General features: G+C 44.5%; 1 protein-coding gene across 1 annotated transcript in view; it reads left to right on the top strand.

Moving 5' to 3' along the window:
- Positions 1-12,773, top strand: part of LOC112261314 (glycine receptor subunit alpha-3-like) — a 116,648-nt gene that overhangs the window by 56,804 nt on the left and 47,071 nt on the right. Inside the window, exons 2-3 of the mRNA XM_042329695.1 lie at positions 2,964-3,094; positions 5,427-5,494. Of these exons, the coding sequence (XP_042185629.1) occupies positions 2,964-3,094; positions 5,427-5,494 (199 nt within the window). The remainder of the gene's footprint in view (positions 1-2,963; positions 3,095-5,426; positions 5,495-12,773) is intronic.

The following is a 12,773-nucleotide window of genomic DNA, read 5'->3' as shown; positions in this document are numbered from 1 at the left end:
CGTACGGCCCAGTACATCACTGGGACCAAGCTTCCTGACATCCAGGACCTCTATAACAGGCAGTTTCAGAGGAAATCCCCCAAAATTGTTAAAGACTCCAGTCAGCCAAGTCATAGACTATTTTCTCTGCTACCGCAAGGCAAACGGTACCGGAGCGCCAAGTCTAGGACCAAAAGGCTCCTTAACAGCTTCTAACACCAAGCCATAAGACTGTTGAACAACTAATCAAATGGCCACCGGATTATTTACATTGACCCCCCCTCCCCTTTGTTTTTTACACTGCTGCTGCTCGCTGTTTATTATCTATGCATGGTCACTTCACCCCTACCAACATGTACAAATGACCTCAACTAACCTGTATCCCCGCACATTGACTCGGTACCGGTACCCCCTATATATAGCCTCATTTTGTCATTTTATTGTGTTACTTTTATTATTTTTTACTTTAGTTTATTTGGTAAATATTTTCTCAACTCTTTCTTGAACCTCACTGTTGGTTAAGGGCTTGTAAGTAAGCATTTCACGGTAAGGTCTACACATGTTGTATTCGGCGCAGGTGACAAACAAAGTTTGATTTGATAAACTTTGATTTAATTCATATCAGTATTGGATGTGGAATATGAAAACAATAGCATTTTGGGAATGTTTTCAGTGGCTCATTATTAGAGCTGTAAATGTCTTATCCCTGCTTGGTGCTCAAATTTCTTAGATTTTTTTCATGGCATATAAGTGCCCATGTACACTATAACCTGGTAACTGAGCACAAATTATATTTCAGAATTGAGGGCTTGTGAAATTGACCAATCATGTTCCTTTGCCGTACTGTTCCGTATGTGTGGTTCTTTTGAGTTCATTTAGGCTGGCAACGTTTTGTTTGTTCCAAATGTTCCAAATGTTTCCCGTTTTCATATTGTATATTCAGCCGGTGGCAAATGTTGTTCTTCTTGACCTAAATCCCCTTTGGTAATTATTGTTTTCATTTTCAACCGGCTTGTTTTTGTTTTGTCCACGGCATGCAGACAGCATGGCTTTATGCCTAGTGCTGGTTTCTAACACTGGAATGAGTCAGCCTAGATGTCCCTGTGAAGTCAGACAGTGTAAGATTTTACACCACTTACACCCTACTTAGTAGTAAGGAAGCTATGTTATGTGGTCATGCAATTAGAAAATGAATGTTTGATATTATCAAACGGATCACTGTAACCTTCGTTGTCTGTATTTGTATCAGATGAGAAGGTCTGTTTACACAGGCAGCCCAATTCTGATCTTTTTCAACTAATTGGTATTTTGACCAATCACGTCAGATCTTTGTCAGAGCTGATTAGATTGGTCAAAAGACCAATTAGTGGGACAAAAAAAAGATCTGAATCAGGTTGCCTGTGTAGACACAGCCTTTAGTGCAAGGCAGGAACTAACTAAACCTGTACGTCCTGGGGGTCTCCCAAGAACCAGGTTTAAAGCACAACTGATTTCTACCACTCTCCAGGGGAAAATAACTGCTTGCCTTGTCCTAGGTGTAAGGGCTTTAAAGAGAGCACCGGTAGCACCGTCTAACATGTAATCCACTGGGGGAGCGAGAGGCAACTACATGCTGTGTCTGCTTAAAGCAAAGGGGATGGAGTCACAGCAGGATACATGCACTGGTAACGCTGGTAGCTACCGAACCAACACGTTAAAATAGGGGATGAAGTAAGAAACAGAGGCTCTCTGTATTGCGGCTCACATTATTGAATCATTCCTACACGGTCCCAGCTCACTTACGAGAAGACTTTATATTCTTCTACTACCTGTTCTTTTCCTTCGGAGAGAGAAGGAGCGAGAAGATCCCAGGCTTTGATGTTTTAATTAGTCTCTGGGCTATCGGGGCTATACCACAATGACTCGCAGTCTCGCACTCCCTCGCTCTCTCCCTCCAGCAGGATTTGACTTTTCCTGCCAACGTGGGTTGACAGCTGTGAATAAATACTTGATGGGGGATCTTTGTGCTGGCATTGGGATGTGGGAGGAAGAGAATCTTGGAGTTTAATCACTGTTTATGTTTTGGCGATTGTCCTCTCGTTGTCAACAGTTTTTCGTTGTTGTAGCAAAGCTATTTTGTCTTTTTTTTTATTTTGGTATGTTTTCAAATCCCTGCCAAAACTTTGTCTAAAAAGTCTAGATGAGGGTTGTGTATGCTGTTTGCTCTGGGCTGTAGCACAACGTACTTGAGCATATTTGATGAGTTACCCAGGCATTCTCTCAGGGATTGGGGTTTAGCAATAGAGGGAACAACATTAGACAACGGGTCCCAATCCAATGCATGGTAAATAAGCGTGTCCTCCCTGAGCTTCTCTCTGGATAATGAATAAGGACTTTTAGTGGATGGGGTGTCTAGGATGCCGTATCAAATGTCATTTTAACCTTTTAGTTTTTTGCCTTTAGGAAATTCATATCGACAGCTGTTCATATTTATGTTCAAATATTTAGCATGGAGCGTTATTGGTGCCACAAAAGACCCCTGTTTATATTCAGCTGTTGTGTCTAAATGAACAGATTGAGGTTTGCTATAATGATACCGCAACATATGGAGACTTTTATTTGTATTGATACAGTGAAAGTCCTGTGAGAGGAACTATAATTAGCACACACATTCAATATTAGATGGTTCCTATATCTGTCTGGTCAGCCACTCTCTCTTTCTCTTTCTTTCTGCTGTCTCTCTCTCTCTCCATCTCTCTCTCTCTCCCTCCCTCCATCTCTCTACCCCTCTCCTTCTCTCTCTGTGAATCTAAATACATTTCTTCGGCCTCAGCTACTTTGGCCACAAAAGAGAAGTCCTGAATATGCATTATGATGTCAGAGGACATTAGTGTTCGTGTGTACATTAATGGCCTGGGTTACCTCTGCTGCACATTTCACTGAAGTCTGTATTCTCTCTCTCTCTCTCTCTCTCTCTCTCTCTCTCTCTCTCTCTCTCTCTTTAGTCTGGTGGCGTCTAAAGAGCCAGAGAGTCCTCGGGGGAGAGCAGTGCATCCTCCGTCACCCTCCGACTTCTTGGACAAACTCATGGGGAGAACCTCTGGCTACGATGCCAGGATTAGACCCAACTTTAAAGGTACAGTATGGGCCTACAGTTTGTTTCTGGCCAAAGGTAGGACTGGCAGTTACAGGTTCAATTCAGGCCAAACATAAAATGTAACTTTCCTCTTTACCCAATGAGCAAGTCAGTTCATCCTCGGTTCATCGACTGATGGGACGTATTTTCATGAATATCCACGATAATACTTTCCAGAATAAAGTTCCCATATCACCCCCAAAATCCTTTCGTTATGTACCGTCTTACAAGTAACATCCAACATCACAACGTCAGGTGGCCGTTAGCTGCTGACTGAGGCCACAGTGAACAGTTCCTAAAATGGAGTCAGAACAGACGGTGTTTACTCTCCCGTTTAGCCAAGAGGTCCCATCGGTTCTAGTGTTTACCATACTGCTGGCCAGGCCCAGGGACCGATTGCCTCCAGCCCTGGCCCTGTCCCTCATGGCAGAGGCCTGGCATTGGAATGGGAGTTAGCAGAATGGTCTGTCTGGAAGTAAAAGACACGTTTGGTTTCTGTTTGTCACTTTTTATCTTGGCAAACACAGGGATACGAGTCAGATTGGAGTTGCCGTGACTACCCAAAAAGAAGTAGGAGTAGAAGGCCGTCCACGAAAGCTTGCCATCACACTCTGTTCTGAGCTGTCCTGATTGACATCATGTAGGCCATGTTCAATACAATGAGTAAAGAAATTGTTCATGATTGGATTTTGTGATAAGGCCATGGTCTAGAGAAGGGTTTGTTAGCTAATCAAAGTGGGATTCAGCTGAAAAATAGGACCATCCACAGGGTATGTGATCTATCAGCTGTGGTTGTCACATGTGGCCACATCCATCCACACATTTGAGCAGGAAGGGGAAATGGGATGGAGTGGTCAGTGGAGCGTTCAGTTGGACCGGTAGAAAGAAACACACACACACACACACACACACACACACACACACACACAGCAAAGTGAAAAACCCACACTCTCCCTTATCTCTCCTTGTGTCATCATTGTCGATGACAGAGTCACAGAACGCAGAAAGCCACAGGAATACGGATCGCCCGGCTCTGCTTGACAGCTAGACTCCTAGGAAAAAACATACCTGCCATGTATGATTTGACATGCACTAACCACTTACTGACATCACTGTACATGCTGCTCCAAGTGTATTGCTGTTTCTATTGTAGTGTAGAAAGCATGGCCACAGATTCTATGCTGGTCACGTACAGTCATGCAAAGTGAAAGGACTTGAGAAGTTGTCCTTAAGACAGGCCAATCATCTTGAATTGAAAAATGTGCAATTATGAAATGAAAATGACTGCTAATGTCGTAAAAGCACATTATGTTGTCAGATGTCAATGATACAGATGTAGGATCTTAATCTGAGCCAGTTTGCTACAGCAGGGAAATAATCCTGCAGCAACAGGAAATGTGAATTATTATGTGGATTTATAATTCATGGACACTTTTGAAGGGGTTGATACATTTTTCTTAAGGGAAAATCAAGTCTGACATTTTGGCAAAACTTCACTTGACACCCAGCGTCATAACATGTTGTCACATGGTCATAACCACATGATAATATGTCATAATAGCCGACATAACTTGTCATAACACTGTCATGACACATACTGCATTTTATGTCTGGTTAGGACACCTACATAAGAGTGTCAAAACCTACAACACAAGGCAAAACATTCCAATACACCATAGTTTGTTATATAGCATTTTCTGAAATGTAATATTGAATTATCATTGTAATTGCGCACAAATTGATGTCGGACATGCACCTACAAGACACCCTCTTTTTGACTGATGACTTTCATAGTCCGAGTAAAGTGACATAGGAGAAAGTTATTTAAAATATGATGGGGGGGAACCTGACGGTAAAGAATGAATTACAACAATAACAAAAAACTCATGAAACAAACTTTCAAACGAAAGGAAACTTCTTGGCAGGGACGAAACACATTTGAAGAACTTACAAGTTTCACATTTCCTGCATTGTGGGAAAGTTTTCCTGCAACAGCTGATCAAATTAAGATCCCACATCTGTAGGTTGGCATGTGTTTTGTTTTGAGGGGAAAAAAAACAGATCATTTATCAAGAATGGGGAGTAGATTAAGATATATGAATGCCTTCAGGGCTACAAGGCTGTGCAGGATCTATTCTATTACATCATGTATAAGGCCATCGTGGCATGGATTGATGGAACCACAGTTTTAAATATTCATGGAGGGGTTTAAGTGAAGAGCCATGTTTCTCAAAGACATTGAATAATCCCTGTATATGTGTTTCTATGCCTACCTGTCTTAAACTACTTTGAAGCTATATCATATTTCCTAATGCTATTTTCCTCTGTCTAGGTCCTCCTGTGAATGTATCATGCAACATATTCATCAACAGCTTTGGCTCCATAGCTGAGACTACAATGGTACGTATATATTCATATAAATACATTTACTGCCTCCATTCCAGTCAATGTCAAACACATATATTTGAAAGTCAAGGAAATCCAAAGGGTAGCATTGCCAAACAACGTGACAGGGTGTGTAACATGGGGTAGTGTGTGTGTAACATGGGGTAGTGTGTATGTAACATGGGGTAGTATGTGTGTGTAACATGGGGTAGTGTGTGTGTGTAACATGGGGTAGTGTGTGTATGTAACATGGGGTAGTGTGTGTTTAGCGCGCCAGTGTGTTACCAGCCCAGGCCCAGGATTAGGGCCTGCATGTGTCTCCCAGGGTAGTGTCAGTGAGCAGGCTACAGGACGGAGTACACACACTCTCACTTTGTCTCACACACAAACACACTTACTCTCTCACACACACACTCATCCGGGCACACGCACACACACCGATAATGTGGACGAGGAAGCATCATAACGCAGTGTGTTTCCCGGGCCAAGCATCTCTCAGACCTCTTCTCCACTCTCTCCTGGGGAGAATCTCTTACGTAAGAATCCATTTCCCTTCCTCTCCCACTGAAGGGATGAATTAAACAAAAACCATTAAGCTATTAGTGAGGGTACTTTACTGAAACAATAAACATCCCCCTGAATAAGATATCATTTTATAAGAGGGTGTTTACTATTTGAATGAGATCATGAACATGCCTGATGGAAAGGTTGTTCCTTAAAGAGGAAGGTTTTATTTTAACCTGTGTCTGTGACGTGGTGTTGAAGTTGATGGGTTTGGATGGGGAATGGAGTTAAAGGACTAGACAACGGATCCCCTGGAGCAAGGCTTTGAGCACTCTCACCTACACATCACACGCATGCACGCAAACACACACACCACACACAGCGGATGTGAAGAGGGGACATCTGCGTCGGTCCGCCAGTGTTAACTTTGCAGTGACTCGTCCACTTGTCACTCACTCACACACACACACACACACACACACACACACACACACACACACACACACACACACACACACACATACACACAGCCCTGTCGCCTGCCTCCCCATCCCGGTCTGAATAAGTCATTGGCTTAGGGAGCTGAGACAAGCAGGACACACACACCACTGCGAGACTTCCTGCTCTATAGATACCCAACCAGCAGGCACCTCACAAATCATTCAGCAATTACAGAACTACCTTAGGAACCACAGACCCAGTGGTGGTTGTAGAAGTGGAGATCTCTCTATCTTTCCCACTAGATGAAATAATCAATACACCCAAATGGAATGTGGTCAGTGAAGCTGGACGTAAAGATGATTTAAAAGACAAATTGGCTTGAAGTGGTTCTTGGGCTCTGGGACGTTTCTTATGTGTCGATGTAGATGGAAATGTTTTTACTACGACCCATAAAGGATTAGAATTGGCTCACTGGCTTTGACTCTGTTTTGCAAGTCTATAATGAGAAGTGACATGCATATGAGTGATTTAGTTTTTATAATGTGGGGTTTGTATGAGTACCCCTTCGTGGGATGTACAAAGGTGCCAAATGATGACGAAGTCAACTGAAGATAAGTGAGAAAACAGAAGTGAACACAAATCCTTCCATTTCTTAGCATTAGGCATCATTTGGGATTGATGGAGTGATGTGATAAGTCTGATGGTGAAAGAGGACGATGTGGAGGTCTCCAGTATATTTGAAGAGGGATGGCGTGGAACTGCAAGAGATGGAAAGAGTGAGAAAATGGAGGGATTTCACAGTCCAGTGTGGCTGGAGGGGGGAAGAGGGGATGTGCAGTGAAGGACAGAGGGGCCATGCTGGAGAGAAAGGGGGAAAAATAGAGAGAGCAAAAGACAGGAGAGGAGGATCATTCTCCTCCGTATGTCACCGCTGGTTTAGAGAGCCTCAGGGGCAACAGCAGCCCTACTCCCACCATCACCATCTGTCCTCCTCCACACACACAGGGAGATGATGTAACATTTTCCAGGGGGGGGGGGAGAGAGAAATATACAGAGGCACATTACTGAAGAGCACTAAGGCCTGACCCGCAAGGCGTTGCTCATGGCCTATCACAGGGAAAAGGTTTCATTCAGAGACAGACCGAGAGTGGGTGGGTTAAGTCTGTTTGAGCTACAGGGAGAGAGTGGATTGGAGAATTCTGTTAGAGACTTACAAGGGAGACATACAAAGATTTGATGTATTCCTTTCTGGGTCTGATTTGATTAGATTAGATTTGAAAAGGACTCTGACCCTGTGTGGCTCTGATTCCTTCGCAGCAAGCAGCAGACCAGGCGACATGCCTTTCTGACTGTGACATGACTTCTGATAGCACAGTGCTGCCTTGACATGGGGATTGAACTGCTGTCAGTGATGGATGGAAACATTGTGTCATAGAGTACAAAGGGGGAGGCTACACACTGCCACTTCTTGTTTACTATGGCATGTGTGTGTGTGTGTGTGCGTGTATGTGTGTGTGTGTGTGTATGTCTGTGTGTGTGTGTGTGTGTGTGTGTGTGTGTGTGTGTGTGTGTGTGTGTGTGTGTGTGTGTGTGTGTGTGTGTGTGTGTGTGTGTGTGTGTGTGCGCGCGTGCGTGTGCGTGCGCGTGCGCGTGCGTGTGCGTGTGTGTGTGTGTGCGTGTGCGTGCGCGTGCGTGTGTGTGTGTGTGTCCATCCTCTCCCCTCTCATCTCAACCAACAAGGGTTGGTTTGACAGATCAGATCTGAGAATAAACCTCAGTGGTCAATCCTATAGTACCAAGCTATAGTGACCCCATTAAAGATGGTGGCTGTGTTCATGTTGGACCACTGCATCAATCTAGGTAACATAATTTTAAAAAAATCCCCATCAAAAGCCGTCAGTTCAAGCTAGAGAAATCCGTTTTTAGCGTGGACTGCGTCTCAATCCTCCGCATCCACTTATGTCGGCCTTCCGCATCTGGAAGGTGCCTGAGTGACAGCGGTGTTGGTCAGACCATGAGGCATCTCGAATCTCGGTCTTCTCACGAAAACATCTGTAGCATCTGAACCGTTTGGGCTACAAACCAATATGAACGCTTTATGGAAAGATGATATTTGGGACTCGTCTGCAGGTAAGCTGGTACAGGTTTTGAAAAATTCATGGAAGTCTGTTTTGTGACAAGAACAAAAAAGGGGTTAAATATGTGTCCATGTGGCTCTGGAGGAGACGAGCCCTCTTGCTACGCCTCTCCGGCGCCTTTCCTGTTGGGAGGCTAATGGAGCCCAGCTGAGGGTAATGAGTCAATCAAGTGTGTGATTGGCTGGACAGTCAGCCCCAACAGTTGATTAGGCTGCTGCTTCTGCTCCCATTTTGGGGGGGGCTAGGACTGGAGACAGCAGCAGACATGTTGGGGCTGAAAGGCTCAGTTTAAGATGGCCTTTGTTATTTGTAAGCATTTCTGTTGGTCAATTATGGAATAAAATCTAAGTTCACTCTGCCTCACTGAGCCTCTCCCCAAAAAACATCAATATTTCCTGAGCTGTCTTATCTTCTAGATATACTGTAGGACAGACACTCCGAAATTCCTTATTATGTATTATTCCTTATTATGTATTTTTTAACTTTCTGTTTTGCCGTTTCTGAATGTGTTACTCAATGTATTTCTATGGACTATAGTGGTCAAGGACAAAGTAGAGCCCCCTCCAACCTTTTAGAGGTTATTAAGAACACTCACCATGCAGCAACCACGTGGACACAACACTCAATGAGTGTACAAACATCAAGAACACCTACTGTTTCCATCACGTAGACTGACCAGGTGAATCCAGGTGAAATCTATGATCCCTTATTGATGTCACTTGTTAAATCCACCAATCAGTGTAGATGAAGGGGAGGAGACAGGTTAAAGAAGGATTTTCTTTTGCCTTGAGACATGGATTGTGTATGTGTGCCATTCAGAGGGTGAATGGGCAAGACAAAAGATTTAAGTGCCTTTGAACGGGGTATGGTAGTAGGTGACAGGCGCACCGGTTTGAGTGTGTCGAGAACTGCAACGCTGCTGGGTTTTTCACGCTCAACAGTTTACATGTGTGCGAGGAATGAGCCACCACCCAAAAGACATCCAGCCAACTTGACACAACTGTGGGAAGCATTGGAGTCAACATGGGCCAGCATCCCTGTGGAACGCTTTCGATACCTTGTAGAGTCAATGCCCCGATGTATTGAGGCTGTTCTGAGGTCAAAAGGGGGTGAAACTCAATTATAGGAAGCCATTCCTTATATTTTGTACACTCAGTATATATGATATCATGCTACATAAGTTGAGGTTTGCATCATCAATTGAGTTCTGGAATCGACCATTTCTAGCAACATGTGCCCTAGCTTACAACCATGAAAGTATGGTTGGCTTGTTTGTTATGATAGGGCACACGTTTTCCCTGACTGTGTGACCTGACCTGGAAAAACTCTTGGCCCTAGTTAGAATTGATTTGCTCTTTGACTTCTTTCCTTAAGTTAAGTGTTGTTAGTTCAGGTCAGCAGTTCAATCTGTGAGTGCTGTGCCTTCCAGTCAGTCATCAAGGTCAGTGATGCGGTGACATAGGAGGCTTCCCAGGAGAGAGTTCCACTGTGTCTGGTGGTTCCACTGTGTCCGGTGGTTCTTCCTCTTTATACCACAGATTACCCGTGCTCCACTAAACCCGTATGTGCTGCTGTGCCCACAGCCATGAGCCGTGGTCCTCACTGGGACACATACATAGGAAGGCGCTCAGAACGATAGCAGTGGTATGTATGGAGTTGTGGTTAAGGGGGTATTGGGTACCATGTTGAGATCTAAGTGTGTGTGTCCTCTGAGATCCGCCTGTCCTGTGAGTAACATTTAGGGCTGTGGATTATGTGAGCAACATTCTTGACAGGACGATGACTAATCATCTAGAGTGGTTGACTGTTTTTTCCTTCTAGTTTTGCCCTTGTTTATTAAAGCGGCGACAGTGGTATGGTACATGATCACATGGTAGACTAGAGTCACGTGGTAGACAAGAGTCATAGAGTCACGTGGTAGACTAGATTCACAGAGTCACGTGGTAGACTAGAGTCATAGAGTCATGTGGTAGACTAGAGTGACATGGTCACATGGTAAACTAGAGTCACGTGGTATACTAGAGTGACATGGTCACATGGTAAACTAGAGTCACGTGGTAGACTAGATTCACAGAGTCACGTGGTATACTAGAGTGACATGGTCACATGGTAAACTAGAGTCACGTGGTAGACTAGAGTCATAGAGTCACGTGGTAGACTAGAGTCATAGAGTCACGTGGTAGACTAGATTCACAGAGTCACGTGGTGGACTAGAGTGACATGGTCACATGGTAAACTAGAGTCACGTGGTAGACTAGAGTCATAGAGTCACGTGGTAGACTAGATTCACAGAGTCACGTGGTAGACTAGAGTCACAGAGTCACGTGGTAGACTAGAGTCACAGAGTCATATGGTAGACTAGAGTCACAGAGTCACATGGTAGACTAGAGTCACAGAGTCATATGGTAGACTAGAGTCACAGAAACACGTGGTAGACTAGAGTCACAGAGTCACGGGGTAGACTAGAGTCACAGAGTCACGTGGTAGACTAGAGTCACAGAGTCATGTGGTAGACTAGAGTCACGTGGTAGACTAGAGTCACAGTCACGTGGTAGACTAGAGTCACGTGGTATACTAGAGTCATGGTCCCATGGTAAACTAGAGTCACGTGGTAGACTAGAGTCATAGAGTCATGTGGTAGACTAGATTCACAGAGTCACGTGGTAGACTAGATTCACAGAGTCACGTGGTAGACTATAGAGTGACATGGTCACATGGTAAACTAGAGTCACGTGGTTGACTAGAGTCAAAGAGTCATATGGTAGACTAGAGTCGCGAGGTAGTCTAGCGTCAAAGAGTCATGTGGTAGACTAGAGTGACATGGTCACATGGTAAACTAGAGTCACGTGGTAGACTAGATTCACAGAGTCACGTGGTATACTAGAGTGACATGGTCACATGGTAAACTAGAGTCACGTGGTAGACTAGAGTCATAGAGTCACGTGGTAGACTAGACTCATAGAGTCACGTGGTAGACTAGATTCACAGAGTCACGTGGTGGACTAGAGTGACATGGTCACATGGTAAACTAGAGTCACGTGGTAGACTAGAGTCATAGAGTCACGTGGTAGACTAGATTCACAGAGTCACGTGGTAGACTAGAGTCACAGAGTCACGTGGTAGACTAGAGTCACAGAGTCATATGGTAAACTAGAGTCACGTGGTAGACTAGATTCACAGAGTCACGTGGTATACTAGAGTGACATGGTCACATGGTAAACTAGAGTCACGTGGTAGACTAGAGTCATAGAGTCACGTGGTAGACTAGAGTCATAGAGTCACGTGGTAGACTAGATTCACAGAGTCACGTGGTGGACTAGAGTGACATGGTCACATGGTAAACTAGAGTCACGTGGTAGACTAGAGTCATAGAGTCACGTGGTAGACTAGATTCACAGAGTCACGTGGTAGACTAGAGTCACAGAGTCACGTGGTAGACTAGAGTCACAGAGTCATATGGTAGACTAGAGTCACAGAGTCACATGGTAGACTAGAGTCACAGAGTCATATGGTAGACTAGAGTCACAGAATCACGTGGTAGACTAGAGTCACAGAGTCACGGGGTAGACTAGAGTCACAGAGTCACGTGGTAGACTAGAGTCACAGAGTCACGTGGTAGACTAGAGTCACGTGGTATACTAGAGTCATGGCCCCATGGTAAACTAGAGTCACGTGGTAGACTAGAGTCATAGAGTCATGTGGTAGACTAGATTCACAGAGTCACGTGGTAGACTAGATTCACAGAGTCACGTGGTAGACTATAGAGTGACATGGTCACATGGTAAACTAGAGTCACGTGGTTGACTAGAGTCACAGAGTCATATGGTAGACTAGAGTCGCGAGGTAGTCTAGCGTCAAAGAGTCATGTGGTAGACTAGAGTCACGTGTTAGACTCGAGTCACGTGGTATACTAGAGTCATGGTCACATGGTAAACTAGAGTCACGTGGTAGACTAGAGTCACGTGGTAGACTAGATTCACAGAGTCACGTGGTAGACTAGAGTGACATTGTCACATGGTAAACTAGAGTCACGTGGTAGACTATAGTCACAGAGTCACGTGGTAGACTAGAGTCACAGAGTCACGTGGTAGACTAGAGTCACAGAATCACGTGGTAGACTAGAGTCACAGAGTCACGGGGTAGACTAGAGTCACAGAGTCACGTGGTAGACTAGAGTCACAGAGTCACGTGGTAGACTAGAGTCACGTGGT

The sequence above is a fragment of the Oncorhynchus tshawytscha genome, linkage group LG11 (assembly GCF_018296145.1).
Source record: "Oncorhynchus tshawytscha isolate Ot180627B linkage group LG11, Otsh_v2.0, whole genome shotgun sequence".
In the NCBI taxonomy this organism is placed as follows: domain Eukaryota; kingdom Metazoa; phylum Chordata; class Actinopteri; order Salmoniformes; family Salmonidae; genus Oncorhynchus; species Oncorhynchus tshawytscha.
The sequence above is the reverse complement of the archived record's forward strand: the minus strand, read 5'-3'. Positions and strand labels throughout refer to the sequence as shown.